Source organism: Sceloporus undulatus, chromosome 2, assembly GCF_019175285.1.
Source record: "Sceloporus undulatus isolate JIND9_A2432 ecotype Alabama chromosome 2, SceUnd_v1.1, whole genome shotgun sequence".
Lineage (NCBI taxonomy): Eukaryota > Metazoa > Chordata > Lepidosauria > Squamata > Phrynosomatidae > Sceloporus > Sceloporus undulatus.
In genome coordinates this window covers 57,534,523-57,554,601 of record NC_056523.1, presented here as the reverse complement: position 1 = coordinate 57,554,601, position 20,079 = coordinate 57,534,523, and the positions used below count along the sequence as shown (strand labels likewise).

At 40.7% G+C, this 20,079-nt stretch overlaps 1 protein-coding gene across 1 annotated transcript; it reads right to left on the bottom strand.

The window, feature by feature from the left end:
* Positions 1–975: 975 nt before the first annotated feature.
* ARF4 (ADP ribosylation factor 4) lies at positions 976–16,417 on the bottom strand. Its single transcript, XM_042452170.1, has 6 exons — positions 16,005–16,417; positions 8,381–8,461; positions 7,574–7,683; positions 4,993–5,064; positions 4,478–4,603; positions 976–2,233 (listed from the first exon to the last, which is right to left on the bottom strand). The coding sequence occupies exons 1-6, from the start codon at positions 16,069–16,071 to the stop codon at positions 2,147–2,149; spliced, it is 543 nt and encodes a 180-aa protein (XP_042308104.1). The 5' UTR covers positions 16,072–16,417; the 3' UTR covers positions 976–2,146.
* Positions 16,418–20,079: the final 3,662 nt, after the last annotated feature.

The following is a 20,079-nucleotide window of genomic DNA, read 5'->3' as shown; positions in this document are numbered from 1 at the left end:
ACATTCTGGCTCAGAGCATTAACTTGACTGTTGTGTAACAATGCAGTCTGGCTATTCAATTACATTTATTTATAATGCAGAGCAGAATTAACTCTAATGACAAAGGAGAAAGTTGACAGCAAAAATAAAATGAAAACCGTGCAATGTCTGCAGTAGTGTAGCGAGCACAGCACCTGCCAAACATATAAGGAAATATTGACTTGATGGGAGCATCAATGAAAAGAAGCAGTTATTCATAGAATCAAGAGTTGGAAGACTAAAGCTCAAGAGGTAACAGCAAACTAACAGAAAAGGTGCACCATCCTTCAGAAGACTGCATGTTAAAATTATCTTCAGGCATTAAAAGGTAGCTATAAAAATACAACTTTGTAGGGTTTTCATGAGAATAAGATCTCAGAAATATGGTTCTCTGTATCTTGAAGGAAGTGCATGATTTAGATGTGATAAATAAAAACAGGTTGTCGCTTGGACACTTAGTACTGTACTCTAATGTTCTGTTGGTGCAGTGATTGATATTGCCCACATCAGACTGCATAGTCATGATATATTTCATTTTAAAGCATTAATGTATCAATAAATATCCAAGAAGCGTGAAAAGCAATAGAGCCTATCTTGTAAAAATGTTGATTCTTCATAAATACCATGATTGTTCTAAAGCTAATGATCCACAGAAGATTTTAAAATCCTTTATTATGTCATACGCTGTTTCAAGAGAAAACAGGTATTCAGAAAATCCCACGTGGCACTCAAAAATTAATTCAGTAAATTTCACATATTAAGATTCCAGGGCAGCATTTCCAAAGATGACTGGGGATAAATGAGTTCAAAGTAATCAGAAAATAGATTTTAGAAAATGGTTTATCTGAGTGAAGAAGTGATTTTTCCAACCCAAGCCACATTAGATTAGATGGTGTCAAAAATACAAATGTGAAACACAGGAATTACTGTTCTGTCAAACTAAGAATGAAACACACATTTTCTGGGCAGTTTGTACTTTATTACAATTTTAACCTGTTAGTATTGTCATATCTGGACATCTTAAAGGGATTTAGATTTACAGCTTCAAAACACTTTTACAGGATTTTTAGTCTTGAAGATAAACCAGTTACACTGTACACAAGTTTAACTGCCCATCTTGATTTTTTGCCAAATTCAAAACAATTCAAAGGCTATTCAGATCTGTATTTGTGTTCCAAGGTACAGAAAAAAACTCCTGTTTATTGAAAAAGAATCTGTCACACATTCATATTATCAGTTCCACAAACTTAAGATTCAAGGAGCATACACAAAGCTATACATCTGTATCATCTTTATTAGGAATAATTCTGAATAGGTTATGAAGAAATTAATCCATCGAGTCTGAAGAATTTCAAAAGTCTGCCTTCATGAAGATATGTTCACCAATAAACAATTAAACTTTAGCAGAACTATTATACACTGGGCAAAACAGGCTGATACCAAAAAGCAACATGCAATAAAAAAAATACAATAGAAAGGAAGACAATCTGCTGAATATTAAAAACTTCAAGGAGCTTGGTGCACAAAGCACAGAAGTATTCTACCAACCAGATTCAGTTGACACAAGGCCAAAGTGGGTCAACAGAATCCAAGGGGTTAATAAAATGTTCCTCAGCGCAGAAGATCTCAATAGTGTTTTAGACCATTTCCCCAACAAAACATATTAGGAAGGTTGTTGTTTTTTTTAACAAGGAAGAGAAATAAATATGAATGGAATGCTAGATTAACTCAGCAGAGTGTCTTACGGAATGAAATAATATCAGTAACTTAAAGAAAGGGTGAAAATTTTTTAAAACATACTTAATTTAATTGGGGCTCAAGAAGCATTCAAACAGATTTCAAAAGTCACAACTATATTCAGGCATTTAGGCTAACAATAGAAGTAAAAATCAGAAGATACACTTTTTTCCAAATTAAGGAGTTTTTTTAACCCAAGCTTATTGTTACCTTGGCAACATGGAGCTGGGTGAACAATAATTGGCAACAAAATAAGTCAAAAAGCTGTAATATCCTGCCCAAACCAGTTCCAGATACTGTATAGTAACCAAGATGCAAACTAATTTTGATGTAACAAGCCTAGACCACTTATATCAAACATGTCCCTGGTGTGAAAGTCATCCAGTTTCAGTTAGCGCTTTGATAGCTCATTTGACAGCCAGTCAAGTCCCTCATACAGACCAGTTCCTTGTGTAGCACAGGTAGCTTGAACATACCACTGTGGAGAAGGAAGAAGTGAAACATTTAATTTCATTACAATCCATCTTTTAAAATACTACAACCTGTTGAAATTGCTATGTACCATTGAGAAAGTATTTCCAGGCCATCTATTATATAACAAAACTCAAAATGTCTGTATTGCAAACAGGCTTCCAAAACACAGAATGGTCTCCTTAGCCAAGAAAGAGGTGGACTCACGGATTACAGGGCTACACAGAGGCAACTTTTATCTGAAAGCTCAAATAAAAAGCTCCTGTCACATAGCAAAAAGAATAAGTAGCAAGATGATGCAGCTGCTTAGACAGAAACACACAGGCATGATATTATTTCACCCCAGGAGTGGGCAACTATCTGAGTATCATAAGCAACACACAGCCTTCATGAGAATTTAGATGGGTGCACACCCCCCACCCACAACAGATCAACCTGATTTTCCCCCTCCCCCCATGTTTTTACTCAACACGCACCCCTTAACCCTCTAGGGGCAATTCTGCCATATGAAAGGTAGAGGCTGCACTGTTTTAGGCCCAGGTGAGTAAAAAGGAAATTTCATTCCCCCCCCCCTTTTTTTTTTTTTTGTTAACTGTGTTTAAGTTGACTTCCAACACATGGCAACTCTATGAATGAGAGACTTCCAAGTCATCCTAACCTCAACCGTCCTGCTCAGGTCCTGTAGACTCATTCCCATGGCTTCTCTGATTGAGTCTTTCCATCTGTAATGCAGTCTGCCTCTTTCTCTATAGCAGGGGTAGGCAACCTGCGGCCCGCGGGCCGGATGAGGCCCGGCGAGGCCTTGGGACCGGCCCCAGCCCGGTCCTGCCACCGATTGCTGCCGGGGCCTTTGGCCTCTCACGCGAAGGGGTATGGTGGGTCAATTGTCTAGAGAAGCCTCAGAAACATGCATTTATCTTAACATTTTTAAAAAATCAGCAATTTTTTTTCACATGTCCTCCATTTAAAAAAAAAAGTCCTCCATTTGAAAAAAATTGTCCTACATTTGTCCCGGTTTGTTTATTTATTTAAATTTTTTTTAAAAATATTTAGTTATTTATTTTTTGGCTTCGGCCCCCCAGTTGTCTGAGGGACAGCAACCCGGCCCCTGGCTCAAAAAGGTTGCCTACCCCTGCTCTATAGCCTAATACTTTCCCAAGCATTATAGTCTTTTCTAGTGAATCCTTTCTTCTCACGATATAGCCAAAATACAAGAACCTCGGTTGTTGACAACCACAGTTATTCTTTGCTGCCAGGCAGAATTCAGGTCTGATCTGCTCTAGGACCCATCCATTGGTCTTTTTAACAGTCCATGGTATTCTCAGAATTCTTCCCCATCTCAAGTGATTTTTCCCCTATTGGCTTTCCTACTGTCCAGCTTACACAACCATACACAGAAATGGAAAATATGATGACACAGACAATCCTAACTTTGGTACTGTATTTAATGATGTATCTTTATACTTCAGGATGTTCTTTCCTTCATAGCTGGGCTTCCAAATTTTAGTCTTCTAATTACTTGACTGCAACATCCACTCTGATTGATGACTGAATCCACATATCGAAAATCCTGAACTATTTTGATGTCTTCATCTTCTACTTTAAAATTATGTAGATCATCTGTGGTCATGATTTTGTTTTCTTGATGTTCAGCTGTAAATATGCCTTTGCACTTTCTGCCCTGACCTTCTGCAATAATCTTTACACATTGCTGATATTTTCTGCTACTATTATGGTGTCCTTTTTACCTATAAGGTAGCTTTTCATATATCCTGATACGGCACTTCAGCCAGACAAAGGTAGCACAACAGTAATTTCCCCAAAAATGTAGGGATAAAGGAACAGTACCAGGAGTCATTAATTTAAACTACTACAAGTTTTCAAGATTTAATACTAAAACAGAGAAACTCAGAATAGCTCTGTGAGTAGACAGATACTCCTAATAGGAGCAATCCCTCTAATTTTCTGAATAAGATGCAAATAGTTCCCCAACCTTCACAAGCTGTTTATAAGATCAGACAAACTAAATCAGGGATAAGGAACATGTGGGCCTCCCCGTGTTCCTGGGTTGCAATTCCCATCAACACTATTAGCTATGCATGCTATGGCTGAAGGGAGTTGGCAAATCAATAACATCTGAAAGACTATCCACTCATTCCCCTTGCACTACATATATCAGAAAAAGAACACTAAATATCAGCATGTTGTTCACAGAGAAGGCTGAGTGAATACAGACAACTTCAGTACTTACAGTTCTGTTACGCAGGGACTGAAGGCCTAGTTTATCTGTCATTTCACTGATTGCCATGGCATTTGGCAAGTCTTGTTTGTTTGCAAAGAGAAGGAGCACTGCATCTCTCAATTCGTCTTCCTGAAGCTGAAAGAAGAAAATCCCTCCATTTACAGCTGCTATAATCAAAACTGCAAATTAAGAAAATAGGGCTGGATACAGTTCTTCTGCATTCCCTAAATAGTTTTCAGTACCTGATTCAGTAATCATCAGTTCACCTAAGTAGCTCAGACAAGACTGAGCATGCTAAATTATAGTGACAGCTCCAAGAAAGGTTTTAATGAAACTCAACAACGACAAATAAAATTCAGGAAAGTATAATCTTACACGTTCAGGGCACAACATTGAAATTGGATATTTTGTACTTGGTTTTCCTGTGGGATCAGCTACTTTAGTAAATTCCCTCCCCTCTTCTATCTGTGGAAAACTCAGCTGGCAAATGATGCATGGATTCATGTTAAAAACAAGAGATTTACCATTTTCTGCAGTTCTTCTGCGGCTTCCTGGATTCTTTCTCTGTCATTGCTATCTACCACAAAAATGAGACCCTGAAAATAATTTATTAGACAACCTTGATGAGAAACAGATATGCAATACTATTAAAATAAATGCTAATGTCATCATCGCCAAAATAAAGTAACTTTATCTTGATCCAGGACAGACTGTAGTGTGAACACAGGCAAGAAAATGAAGTATCATGATACTTTGATACTCCTGACTTCAAAAATTGAAGTTCCATGTGAGCTATTCTATCATAATGGACCACCACTACAGGGAAGTTGGGAAGGTCATCAATACTATATATTGTAGATGACTCTGGAGACCAGGGTTTGAATCCCTGCTCTAGCCTTGGGCAAGTCACACTCTCTCAACCTCAAAGGAAGACTTGAGCATCCCCACAAATCTTGCCAAGAAAAATCCTGGGATAAGTTGTCTTGGGGTCGTCATAAGTTGAAAATAACATAGAAGGAACATAACAACAGCCTTCCAGATCCCAAAGCTTGCCCGGCCCTTTGTTATACAGATATGAATTTATTGCTGAAGAAACTTTTTCCCAGCAAAGCACAGGCTTAGAAGTGAATCCCATGCTGTGTTTAGTTATGTTTCATTCCTGTTTCCTACTACTTTTGCTCTTAAATAGTCTTGCGGTTTCACTGCTCATATTTTCTCACTAAATCACAGAGGAAAGTAGTTTACTGTCTGGTTGAATGCATATAGGATAAAATGCATCTGTAACTTGGGACAATGGGTCAAAGACAAGATGGGCTACAAATCCCCATCCTCAAGCACCCAGAAGTTGATAAGAACTAAACTGCAGGGATGTGGTGTTCTAGTTGATTTTTTTACTCTAGCCCAACCCAAAGATCTGCATCTTGACTAAAATGTGTCTGAAAAGGACAAAATAAACATAGCTCATAAATGTGACCTGCCTGTGGATCAACATTCACTTTGGTCCAAAACACAATGCATAAATAATCTAGTTTGAGACCACTTTAACTGCCCTGGCTCAATGCTAGGGAATTCTGGGAACTGTAGTTTTGTGAGACATTTAACCTTCCATATCAGAGAGCTCTGGTGCCACAATAACTACAAATCAGGGCAATTAAAGCATTCTCAAACTGGATTATTTCTGTAGTATGTTTTTGATCTTTGTTACATATGGAAGACTATTAAGGTTACTTTCTATGTCACTTTATAGCAAAAGGACTCCTGAAGCAGCATAAAGAACAATTAAAACATATTAAAAGCAAGAGAAAAAAGTGAAGACTGAGTAAGTTACAATCAATTTACATAGCAGTAAAGAAGCAGAGTGGGGGACACCAACATCCTAAGTTTCCTAAAATGCTAGTTGGAATAGTCTTCACTATCTGCTGAAAAACCAAGCAGAAGGGAGACACACACACACCTCTTAACTTGGTTATAAATCATTTGGAATTAGAGAAGAGGTAGGTGGCCAAGTCTGCTGATTATTTAGGGTAGTTAGAATCAAAACTGGACATTAAAATGGCAAATCAGATCCAAAACCAGCAAGTATAAAATGATGCACACTGAGAAAATTCCACTTCATATATACAATTATGGTATCTGATCTGACAGAGACAGACCAAGAAAGAAATATTGGGGATGTTATAAAGAGCTTAATAAAGATATAGATTCAGTGTATATCACTATATTGTGTCATTAAAAAAATTGAAAAGGAAACTATGATGTGACTACACTTGGAAAACTGTTATAATTCTGGTCATTCCACCTCAAATGAGATACTGTAAACTTAGAAAAGGTGCAGTTAAATCTGATGTCATGTAAAACTTGGGCTACAGAATACAAATAATCTGACAGATTATTCACTTTTAAATGGGAAAACCGTCTTCCTGAATATTATGTATACTACGTCACTATACTCCTGCTCCTTGTTGCTTAGCCCAAAAGAAACATCCCTTATTAGTTTTGTTTGGTGAACTGGTTACGACCCCTCTCCTCTAACAAGCATTTTTCTCATACCATAAATGCTTAGCTAAAATTCATATCCAATTTCTGTAATATGCTGCCTGTGGGCTGCCCTGAAGGATTATCAGGAAATACCAGCTAATTCAGAACTGTGCAGCTCATTTACTAAAGAGGAAGAGTTGTATACACCTCTGTCATTAATTCTGGCACTTTGTTGGTAGTTTCCTTCTAACCTCATCTTGGAGAGTTCTCATCTTGGAGAATTTTTTTAAGCTATCAAGCCCTAAAATTTTGAGCCCTTTGTACCTAACAGAATACTTCCTCCCTCCCCCTGTGTGACCCTACCAAGACTGGAGGGAAATGCCTTGTCTGAGTTCTGTACTAAGTTTGTATCTATGTACTGTTTTAAACATTTTTATCTATGCAGTGTTGCCTTGGGGCCCCTGAAGGCTGATGACATATAAATGCCTTAAATAAATAAAATAAATTATCCCTGAAAGCACAATAGATAGCAACACAGTGGAGACTTATTAGGGGATATACCTTTATATCAGTGTATTAAAAAGAGGGTTAAAAGATATTTTGCTTGGCAAATGTCAGAAGACGTACCTGTGTGTTCTGAAAATAATGCCTCCAGAGTGGTCTAATTTTATCTTGACCACCAACATCCCAAACAGTGAAACAGATGTTTTTATATTCTACTGTTTCCACATTAAAACCTGGAGAGAAGGTAACAAATTATTATTATGACAATGTAGACCACTGAGCATCTGATGTTGTAGCCTTGTTTAAGGTTGATTTTTATGAGCCCAATCACCAGTGACCAGATGCATGACAACTGGGGATGGCATCTCATTTTCTAGGGAGTGTCATATAAATCAATTGAACAGAAAATAATCACTACTGTTTGATTTGTTCATTTAGTCATGGTTTGAGTTCTAAAACCCCCCAGTATTTATAGAACTGTTTAACAAAACAAGAGTCATCTGTATAAGAATATCAGTTGGTTTTCATTTGTACACCAGTTCTGGTTTCTGCAGGATTCTTTTACCAGACTATCATTATAGACAGAGGAACATAATGGTCTTGGAAGCAACTAAATGCCAGACATTATTAAAACCTTATAGTATATGGCATTCTAGACATACATAGCTTAATATTATGGCATTACATTGGTTTCAGGATGGATTTTTTTTGTCTTTGCTACCATGCAAGCATCTCCCTCTCATGAAGGTTTGTGAGCCTGGCCACATGTATCATATGCATCACAAGGACAGTATGGGAAGAAATACTAGAAATTTCTATCCTATGGCAAACTGTTCTAATTACTTTAGTTCACAAACATCACCTTTAAAAAAGTTAACAAGATTGATGTTTTCAGAAGAACATTTACAAAATATATCTTTATTTTCTTACCAATTGTAGGAATTGTAGTGACAATCTCTCCTAGCTTCAGCTTATACAGAATTGTGGTTTTTCCAGCAGCATCCAAACCAACTAGAAACATGAATATTATTAGTTTAATACAAACTTTGGCCTTCACAAAATATTTACCAAAAATATGTAAGAAGGATTCTTACAGTTCTAAACCTGTTTAAAAATAGACTTTCTACCCTGAAAAACATTAAACCATTTCTCAGACATGGCTCAGATATATATACACATACATACACACATACACACATACATACACACACACATACACATACTCACCAAGACATAAAACCAAACCTTCCCTCCTGTACTTCTATTATCTCACTGGTTTTCCTGAGCCAACCCATATAAGAGCTAATGATTTTTATTCATCCATCCATTTTATGCCCCTGATCAAATATGGCTGTTTAGAACAGGTTTTCAGTATAGATCTCCATAGGTACCAGTAGTTCAACTGCCATTTCCACCTCTTATATTTTGATTCAAATATACTTTTCTCAAAACCCTTTTGATGTTATTGTGGATCTCTCACCGTTTTAAGCATTTTAATGTTTTGCAGAAATACAGTTGGAGGGCCAGAATCATGCTGGGGGGGGGGGGGGAGAGTTCCAGTAGCTTCCTTAATATAAGGCCAAAGAACCTAGAGTGTGTTGACAATTAATGTAACATAGAGCAATTAATATCTAAGAGATGTTAACATTTGGAAAACAGGAGAAAGAAAACCCAGTGTCTCCATTTCACTCAGTTCAATAGCAAACTCTATGATGAGTCAAAATTGCTGTGTGGCCAATACCAGGTAATTTAGAAACAAGAGACAGCTTATCAGCAAACACAGAGTAATTGCAAGTAGAGTTCCAAGTATCCCAATGAGCATGCACTTTAAATCAAGGGAATGTAAAAAAAAAAAAGGGGGGGGGGTAAAAAAAAAAAGGGAAAGGAAAGAGAGGATACTGGAGTAATGCATGGCTAGCTAGTATAGCAGCATTGTTTTTTTAAGATGACTATCTACAGCAATAGTTTATTGCAGATCCCCCTTGTCATAATTTGTTCTAGCTATTTCTTCAACAAACCCTCGGCCTTTGAACATTCAGAATAGCAATAATGAAAGTATGCCTGATAGCCACACCTCCAACTGCCCCTTTTACAGCCAGATTGGGGCTGCGGCAACCGCATGCTGCAGACCCAATTTGGCCTTTGTAGGGCACAAAACAGAGCCGCAAAAAGCAGCTCATTCTTGTGCCTTGCAAAGTGCAATAGCAGCTGGGCCATGACTTTATGGTGCTCCTTTGGTGTTGCATTGTGTGGACACAGCACCAGAGGAGCACCTTAAAGCTGTGCACTGTGTGGTGCAATGTGGCATCATGCCACCACGAGGTCAGAGCTGGGGCATGTGTCATGTGGACGCCATGCTCTGACTCTGCCCCCAAGCCAGCTTTTAAGGCCAGTTTGCACAGCCTCAAAGTTATTCCCAACATTCATGTTTTTACTCTCCAAAAGCTAAGAAAACCAGGAAAATGAGCCTCATACAGCTACTGCAGAATTTGCATCTGAACAAGAACCTTAGTCTATATTTGCAGCTGTTACCATAAAGCTCAAATTCACATGATTTGTCTTGTATGGTTGCAAACTAAGATTTGCTAGCCAGATCTCTCCAGAACAACATATTATTAACTGATTCCAAGTTCAGAAACTAATTTGCTTTCTTCTCCCAACCATAAAGTCAGTTTTTATATCCAAATAGTAATCAGATGACAATTTTCTATGAGTTAGTTAAAAATGCACTCTTAGAATTCATGTCTAACTGGTACAGCAGAGCACAATGTATCTCCTTTATTCAATCATTTTGGATTTAAAATCATTACAACTGTTTAATCCTTATTTTTGGAGACATTAAAATGCAAAGTCTGACCTAGAAAAAATAAACTTGAAGCAGCATTATACAATTTAGCCACTGCATAAATTATGAATACACTATGGGCCTGAACACAAACTCAATAAATAAAATTCCCATTAAAATAATGTTTCCTAAGGAGTTAAAACTTAAAAACACCAAGAACTTTGGCCCCACTCAACACAGCTTCAGTTGCTTGAATGATAAGACTATATTATGTGATCTTACACATTGAAATTAGCTTTCTTTTTTATATTTCTGTATTTTAGAAATACTGCCAAGCATCTTTCACATGATGTTTAACAATATCTACCATGTGGCTGCGATTCTGAAAAAATTGTCCTCCGCCTGTGGAGCATGGGCTTGAGACCTGGAGCAAAATCAGGTGGAGATGTTTTGCAGAATCCTATAGAGAAGCTTCTGAGGAAAACAAGGGGCTTCAAGGAAAAGAAGGGATTGGAAAATTCCCTTCCACTGGAGATCCTTGGCAATCAGGCATAAGACACCAGGCTATTAATGTTTTTAATCATGGAGAATACCGATTGACCAAAGTCCTCTCCTGCAGGGGAACGGCACATGCTCAAACTATGCCCCCAGGCAATAGGCCATTCCAGGCTATGGAAGGTTACTCAGAAACTGAATTCTGGGTGTGAACAAGAAACAGCCAAGCTGTTATGCCAAATGGTAGTACTTTATATACAGGGCACTGCATCTACACATGAAAAGGTTATGCATTTAGGACTTAAATGAATAGAGGTTTATAAGATACATACAAATCTTGAGTGTGGCCAGTTGTAATGCATTCATTTTACTTTCCTGCTTTTCCAGGTTAATGGTGTTGTATGGAGGAGGAGACTAAAATGTGTTAGTTTAATGATCTTTGATGTGCCAAGAAATCAAAAGTATTTTTATTAACTTTGTTTTGTATTTGTTTGGTCACTTTGGCCAAAGAAGGTTTATAAGAGAAAAAAATAATATGCAAATCCACAATCTAATTTTCAACTGCCTTATACACACTTAATTGCACAGTCCAAAAACAATGTTTCATATAGCGGACTCTTCCCATCTGATGTGGTGATTTGGTTCCTGGTCTCCGGGTGGACAAGAAAAAACATGGATGGTTGTGCCCCATATTATTCAGTGGGCCCATGTCCAACTCAGTGCATCTATGCACACACACACCACCACTGAATAATATGGTCTGTGCCAATCCGGGGATGGTTCACTAGCCCACTGATGCAGCGTGTCCATCGTAGCATCTTAATATGTGTCAAAACTCTGGAAATTCAAATTAGTACTCAAAGCACTAACGGTGAAGAAACTGGATATATGTTTCTTTTTAAAAAAGCTACCATAACTAAAAAGTGAAAGTATGGCTCTGCAACAAAAGATTAATTTAGTAACTTATGGACAACTTATGTAATGTCCTATGGAAAAAACATGAGCTACAGTCAATATGGAGACACCAGGCTTCCATCTTGTTTTTTGCTTCAAAGTGTGTATCTATGAGAACTGTAATACACAGCTGTGTGGGCTGAGTTAGAGCCAAGAAAAAAGACAAACTAAAAAAGTGTCTGACAAAGGATGTTTGATCTTAGTAGCCAAATGTGATTTTATTAGCAAAGAAGACCATAGTCAAAATACCTCTGAGGAGTGCCTTTCTTTATATGCAGCAAGTGGCAGCCTGCCCCTTGCAGAGTTAAAGAAAAAGACCAACAATGCAGGTGGCATTAATCTCATCATCCTAAATCAGTTCAAGTCTCTTTCTGAAAAATTAGCATGCTAGAGACAGTTGTTACCTTCTTTTTGAAGTCATCCATGCCAGATTTTTCTGCCTTCCCTATAACAGTTCATCTTAACAAGTTAGGTTTTTCCCCCTGTTGCTATATCTTTTTATAGCCCGCAGAGACAAAAGGAGTTGCTTTCCCCCTCTCCCTTTTTCTGGTGTGGAAAAGGGGGAGTAAGAGATCCCTCAATTGCAAGTGAATCTGGGCAATTGGGGGGGGGGAGAGGGGGCTGAGAATATCAAAAGGGATACTTTAAGTTCCCAGTTAGCTTTTGACATCCAGTCAGTTAATCCATTCACAGAGCAAACCTGCAGTGACACATGTAAGTCTTGCTGGAGAAGTATTTGGAATGAATATTTTCTTAGGGTGAGAGACAGAGCCTGGAGTTAGCTACTAGTGCTCTGTTCCAGAATGACAGTGCTGAAGACAGGGACAGCAGGGGTTTTGTGATAGAGGCAGTTTTGCACACAGAGAGGGAAACAAACAAACAGAGGAGCAATGGAGAAAAACTGAAAATGATGTGGCAATGCCTCACTCCCCTTAAAACAGCACTAAATGTATGCCACGACTAAATTTATGCCAAGCCTAAATTTATGCCAAGTAGGCTTTAATGCTTGACCTTTGAAGACATTATCCTAGAAACTAACAAAAAATAATAGAACATATATCAGCTTTCTGAAAATCTGCTTACATTAATAGTATTCAGAAAATGTCAAAAACTGACATTCAATCTCTCTTATGCACATCCAGATTTGTGAACTGAAGAAGTTTAATTCTTTCAAACATTCTGAAATCTAAAATTACTAGGAGGAAGAGCAACAGATGTTTATAGCCACAATCAGAAAGATACATCTGTGTGTTTTCTTCACAAAATGTATGTTTTGTAACCATAATCCATTTCAGGTCTCTCACTAGCTTCAGTAGGACTATGAAGCAAAGTCAAAGGAAGGGATTGATCAAGGAAAGATCCCTTGTGCATTATGCAAAAGTAAAGAATTCAGAAAATTCAGGGCTGTTTCTAGACTAAGAAACATAAGAAAATGGCATGACATTTCCTTAACTAAATGGGGGATGGGCAAGGGTAAGACATTCCTAGTTTCAAAACCAGAACTATGACTTCATGGGGTTATTGATTCAGCCACTGGGAACACACATGCTCCATTAAGTTTACTGCCCTAGAGAAACAGCATGCAAAAACAATGATATTTTGAAACAGTCACCATGTAATTAGGGCAAAATCCTAACCTAACTTTCAAAAGCTATCAGTTGCTCAAAGTTAATCAATCTATATATATTTCAGTGACCTCCAGTGTTGATTTGTATAGTGCTGAACATTAGCTACATAAAATAAAAACAAAAACTCTTTCCACCTAATGAATTGCCACCAACAGGTGACATTCCCTGCTGAAGGCCCTGCCAGTCCCCTATGGACTACTAGTGCTATGAAGCAATGTGGATCTCTGCACAGCACAGATGGACTTTGAGAGGATGAGAGAGATGAGGCGGGCAAGAACATTCATTCAGTGGCCTCACAAGGTAACTTGGGAACAGTCTTGGAGAGCAACCTCTCTTTATGTTTTCACTGCAACTATTACTACAACTCACCTTGCCCAATTGATTTGGAAGGAAAATGAAACTTTTGTGTTAGAAGTCAAAATGTTTATGTGTTTAGAGTAGAGTACACATACATATGTACATATATCATCTTAAATTGTATTAAGTAAAGCTGTATTTGTTATTCATCATAACTGTGTCTACTGTGTGGTCACTATTCCCAGTGTGAAAGCAAAATACAGAGGGCCCTTGGTATTTGCTGAGGTTTGGTTCCAGGACCCCCCGTGGATACCAAAATCTGTGGATGCTCAACTCCCATCAAATACAATAGATAATAAAATGGTATCCCTTATATAAAATGGCAAAATCAAGGTTTTCTTTTCGGAATTTAGATATTTTTGAATCTGTGAATAAAAAATCCGTGGATAAGGAGAACTGACTGTAACACCATTAATGAATTCAAAGACATAGCAGGTGGGCAAGGATATTAATTCAATGGTCTGGGAACAGTCTTAGGAGCTTATCGCAAGGACAAAAACTCGACTGCACCCTAATGAGATGCAGGTGGGAATTATTGCACATAATTCACCACTGATTCCATGGGGCGAGTGCAACCCGGCTGCATCCTGGGTCCCAGGCACGCTTTGGAGGCCGCTTTTCAAAATCAGAAAGCTCCCAGGTATGAAAATCAGCTTCTGAAGCACACCTGGGACCAAGAATGCAGCCGGGTTGCACTTGCCTGACGGAATTGGTGGTGAATTATATGCGGCAATTCCCGCCTGTATTGCTCAACCCGGCTGCATCCCAGTGAGGTGCAGTCAGGCTTTTTGTCCATGCGATAAGCTCCTTGGAGAGAAACCTCTCTTCACATTTTCATTGCAATTATCACTATAACTCACCTCACCCTCTCGATTAGGAAGGAAAATGAGACATTTGCATTAGAAATCAAAAACGTAGCTGTGCTAGTTTGGAAAGTCAGTATGCAAAGGAGTCTTGTAGCACCCTTGAGACCAGGGTCCTCTTTTTCCAGGATATGTCCTACATTTCCACCTTCTGTCCAGGAGAAACTCCAAAGCATTCTCCATTCTGTGCATGACTAAGAAGCAGGAATTTACGTTTCTATGTGTCTGTTTAACTTTTATTGCGTCATGTCCTCCATTTCCCCAGAATGCCCTACATTTTTGCAGTGACTGGTTGTCCTCCTCTGTGGTTATGTGACCAAAAGGCCATCCTGTTTGAGACTCACTGAAAGAAAGAAGCGGGAAGCATGACCTTTCCTAGACTTAAGCCTATTTAATAATAATGATGATGATTATTATTATTATTTATATCCTGCCCTTTCCCCAAAACTGGGACTTAGGTTAAAAACAGTACAATTAAAAACACAGAAGTGTTACACCAAAAACATTAAATGAATTAAGCCTACGTCTGTGTGTGTTGAGGAGGACTGTTTGCGTATTTGTACTCCAATGAGTGTGTTTGATGGTGTTATAGTATTGTGGGTTTATGTGTTTTGTATTTGAGCATGCCGTATCCCACCCTTGAACCTCGAGGAGAGGCAGAGCAAAGAAAGAATTATTACTGTTATTATTACTTTTTTAAAAGCACATGAAGCCCCCCAACAACCAGGGAGCCCCCAAAGGGCCAGGGCTCCTTTTCAAAAGGCAGGAAGAAGCAGCAGGCGGGGAAAGGAAGCCACATCCTGGAAGGCAGCCAGGAGCAGGAAGAGGGGCCCTGAGGCAGATGGAAGGCCACAGCAAGCCCCTCTGCCTTCTTCCCAGAGGAAGGAAGGAAGGAAGGAAGGAAGGGGGGCTCCAAGGCTCCCAATTATCAGCATCATCACTATCATTCATACTAGGAAGAGTAAATGCTGGGCATGAATCCTGGGCTTCCAGGTGACATGAGAGTTGGCCATTGGTATCCACTGCTTCTTTATCCTCGGGGTCAATTATCCTGGGCTTGGAAAAGGTTCCAAACACACACAGATAGATAGATAGATAGATAGATATAATATCCCCAAACAAACCTTGATCTTGCCATTTTATATAAGGGGCACCATTTTACTCCGCCGTTGCGCTCAAGGGGACTTGAGCATCCACGGATTCCGGCATCCACAGGGGGGGGTCCTGGGACCAAATGTATCATCATCATCATTCCTGGGAGCCCCACCGAGGAGGGGGCCTGAGGGGCCTCCTATCATCCCCATCACCAATGTACCCCTGGGAGCCTGGGGGCTCCCTCCCAGGCCCAGCGGCCTTTCCTGCCTCTCTCCCTCGGCCCTCTTTCCTGAGGCGGGCGGGGTCGCCGAGGGGGAAGGAGAGAAGCCGAGGCCCGAGAAGCCCTCCTTCCCTTCCCTTCCCTTCCCTTCCCTCACCCATAAGGATGCGCATCTGCTTCTTGCCGAAGAGGCGCGAGAAGAGCGAGGAAATGGTGAGGCCCATGGCGAAGGCGAAGGCGGCGGCGGCAGCAGAGGCGGACTTGGGCCCGGTTCCTCCCTTCCTCTCGCTCGCCTGTCTCTCTGCCTCTGTCTCCTCCTCCTCCTCCTCTTCCCGGCTTCGGTGGCTGAGCGGAGGCCGAGGGGCCCTTCTGGCGGAGGGAGGGATGGAGGGATAGCGCTAGGGCTGTAGTGCCGACGGCGAGCCTCCTTCGCTCTGCCTGGCTCTCCTCCTCCTTCCTCCGCTCGCTCTGCCACGTCACAGCCGCCCCGGCTCCAACGCGGACACAGGCGCGTCACGACCGCCACATCCTCAGCGCCGCGCTGGGAAGGAAGGAGGCCGCGCTACAGCTGCAGACTACAGCTCCCAGGCGCCACCGCGACGGCAGCCGCCTTCAGGGCTTAAGGGTGAGCTCCGCGAGGCGCGGCGGGAAACGTAGTCCCCGAGCGAGAGGAGGAGGAAGCTCTCCCCCCTCCCCGAAAGGAGCGCCGCGGAGTATGCCGGGAAATGTAGTAGCCTCGCCCTTCCCTCCACATACACTTCGCTCTGTCTTGGAACTTCGCTTCCGCCTCTTCTAGATGCCGCAAGGGCTTCTGGGGGGCGTAGGCTACTCTAGGCAAGGCTGAGGCCTAGTCGCCTGTGTACTGAAAGGGTTTTGTAGGCCTAGCAGGTCCCATAAACGGGACAAGGGGGTTCCTGGACTGTACCACTTCAGACTGCACTGGAGGGGGGCTCTTGCAGCTATGCTCCTCTCTCGTTTTTATTGGTTCCTGCTGCCTTTGGCATTTTTTTTTCTTGTTGGATACTTTTAAAAAATGCATGAAGCTATGAACCAAGGAAGCATAGGCCCCATACACACTGCAGAAATAACCCACTCTGATACCGCTGTAACTGCCCTGGCTCAGTGCTAGGGAATCATGGGAACTGTAGTTTTTGTGAGACATTGAGCCTTCCCTGTCAGAGAGAGCTCTAGTGCCACAAATAAAGTACAGTTCCCAGGATTCCCTAGCGCTGAGGGAATACTGGAGGGAACTGGAGTGTTTAGACCCCAAAATTATATCCTAAGGGCTAAAATCTTTACAAATCCTGCCTCCCATAGAATCCTAGAGTTGGAACTTGGAAGAGACCCCTAGAAGGGCCCTGATCCAGTCCAACTCCATTCTGCCATGCAGGAACTCTCAGTCAAAGCATCCCCAGTGACAGATGGCCATCCAGCCTCTGCTTAAAGACCTCTAGGAAGGGATGTTCATAACTCACCTATATGTTTTTCCTGACTGCTAATAGGAGAGCAGATGGCAATGATTGCACATTGCATGCCTTTGAGGAAGTGGCACTTAACTCACGTTTCAAATAATTCTCCCTTTTATGGCCTGGAAATGTTAAAGGAGAATTTTTCTATATTCATTTGTCCCTCCACTTTCACTGGGGTTAGGGGCACAGGACCCACATGAATGTGGAAAAACCACAAATAACAAAAACACTATGTTTTTACCTGAGAGAAACACCTCTCTAGGAATCTCTAGGTCCTCCAGTGCAACTCTGTGGTCAAATCTGCCAGACACTGACCATAGAATTGCACTGGAGGAGCTACAAATGCCTAGTACAGTATAGTATTCTCTCTAGGAATCTCTAGGTCCTTCAATATGGTCCTTGGTTAAAGTTGACCATAGAGTTGTGCTGGAGGACCTAAGTACTGTATTCCTAGAGGGAACATATTAATAAAATCTGTGAATAGTCATATCTGCAAAAGTCAAAGCGGGTTTTTCGGGCCCATGGACTCATGGACAGACGAGTGTAATAAAACCACTCCCAAGCTGTGAATATCCAGATTTGTTCCTCTATAGAGAGTGAAACAAAGGCAAGTTGAAATCTGCTTAATTATCTAAAATTCTGAATAAAAGAGCCCATCAGCAATTAGGCTAGATTGGGAGTTGCTTGGAATTAATTTTTGTAACTGACTAATATTAAGTACTCAACTCTAGGTACTGAAGAATAATATTAATAACAGCTCAGTTCAAACCAGTTTTATCCAGAAATGCTAGCACATTTGGGTGTTCACAAAAAATGTCAGCTTGTTGCACTGAAAAGCAGGAGCATGTGTCTATGCATTGCTTGCCTTCAAGTCATTTTCTGATTTATGGTGACCCTAAGGCAATCCTATCACGGTTTCTTCAGAGGTGGTTTGCCATGGCCATCCTCTGAGGCTGTGACTTGCCCAAGTTAACTCAGTAGGTTTCTATGGTCCGGTTTCCCAGTGTCCTTATTCAATGCTCAGCTCAGTGCACTACTACACCACAACTAAAAAAGCTATAGTTTGCTTAGCCTGATGGCCAACTCCAGTGATTCAGCTTGGTTTTCTTCCAAAAAAGACAGAGGAAGAATCACAATAGTTTTTGCATTTGTATGCGGGAGGAGACATGATAGTTTGAGTTCATAAATAAAAGGGCTTTAGTTGTGGGACAGTTGAGACAAAACCCATTTCTCACTCCAAGGGTGCATCTACACTAGAAATAATGTAGTTTGATATCACTTTTAAATACTATAGTGCCATCTTGTCTGTGGAATACTGGGAGTTGTAGTTTTACAAGGCCTTTAGTGCCAGAGTGCCTCACAAAACTACACATCCCAGGAATCTGTAGGATGGAATGGCATGGCAGTGAAGGTGGTGTCAAGCTGCATTATTTCTACGGTGTGGATGCACTCCAGATGGTCCATCTATGTCTACCAAAACCTATGATAGAGATTTTGTGTCTCCTTTTTCCTGTCAGAATACCTCATTCTAAATACGTTTGTGTGTGAAGAACATTAAATTCTGAATTTGGGAAACAGAATTACAGAAGTGGCAAACTCTACTCCACAATGCTGGCAGTCTCTCCTGTGGAAATCTAGCTTGTGGTGTTTCTTTTCATCAGGATGAAGCACTTGGTGGGATGTACTTGCCAGTGCTGCAGCCAGAGCGTTTTCTACATTGTTTGCTTTGGGTCACTATTCTGGTAGTGTAGTATTACACAGGGTTACCAGACAGCCTCTTATTCCAGGACATGTCCTCTTTTTCAGAGCTAAAATTTCTGTCTGGAGAGATTTTTTTTTAATGTCCAGGTTTTTGTACACTATCCAGACTGAAGGAAGCAAGTGATCAGGTAGCAGGGCTCTGAGGAGAAGACAGACATGCCAGGTGAAAGCAGGGTGAGGTAAGCCTCCAAATCACCCAGCCTCAGCCCTTATGGGGGTTACCAAGTGGCTCACTGGCTTCCAGAACTTGGGGCAACCCCTGCAGTTGTGGTTGTTGGAGTTGCCATCCTCCTCCATCCTGAGGGGAAGGGCCCTCAGGGAGGAATACAGTGGAGAGGAGCAAAGTGCCCACCATTGTCTCCAGGACGGTGCCCAGCTGCAAGGAAGGTCTCTTGTCTCTGGTCTGATGCAACTGGGAAGTGGTGGCTTCACTTGCAACTGCATGGAACTTGTGAGGTATTTATAGTGAAAGTCATCATAGCAATTGGTGGTTTGAGGTAGTCAGTTGATAAATGTGTCTTTTTGTTTTCAAAGTACAGGATGTGTCTCCCTTATCTGGGATTCCGAAATATTGCAAAATCCAAAATTGTCCTACATGGGTGGCAGAGATAATGAGACCTTTGCTTTCTGATGGTTCAGTGTACACAAACTTTGTTTCCTGAACGCAATTATTAAAAATGTTTTGTATAAAATCAGGCTATGTGTATAAGGTGTATATGAAATATAAATGAATGTCATGTTTAGACTTAGACATCTCCAAGAAATCTCATTGTTGTTACTTCTTGTCAAGTTGACCATTACTCGTGGTGACCTTGTGGATGAGACATCTCTAAGACCCCTTGTCCTCCACTGTTCTGCTCAGATTCAGGGCTGCGACCTCTCTGAGTCTATCCATCTGGTGTGTGGTCTTCCTCTTTTTCTGCCTTCCATCTTCTCTAACATTATTGTTTTCTCTAGTGTCATGCCTTCTCATCTCATTATGTATATGTGAATCATCCAAAA

Coding starts and splice junctions, on each gene's coding strand:
- ARF4 (XM_042452170.1), bottom strand. CDS start 16,071: ATGGGCCTCACCATTTCCTCGCTCTTCTCGCGCCTCTTCGGCAAGAAG. Junction 5,065..7,573: donor ATTATTTTCAGAACACACAG/GTACGTCTTCTG, acceptor AATTATTTTCAG/GGTCTCATTTTTGTGGTAGA. Junction 4,604..4,992: donor CAGAAGAACTGCAGAAAATG/GTAAATCTCTTG, acceptor TTCTTCTTTCAG/CTTCAGGAAGACGAATTGAG.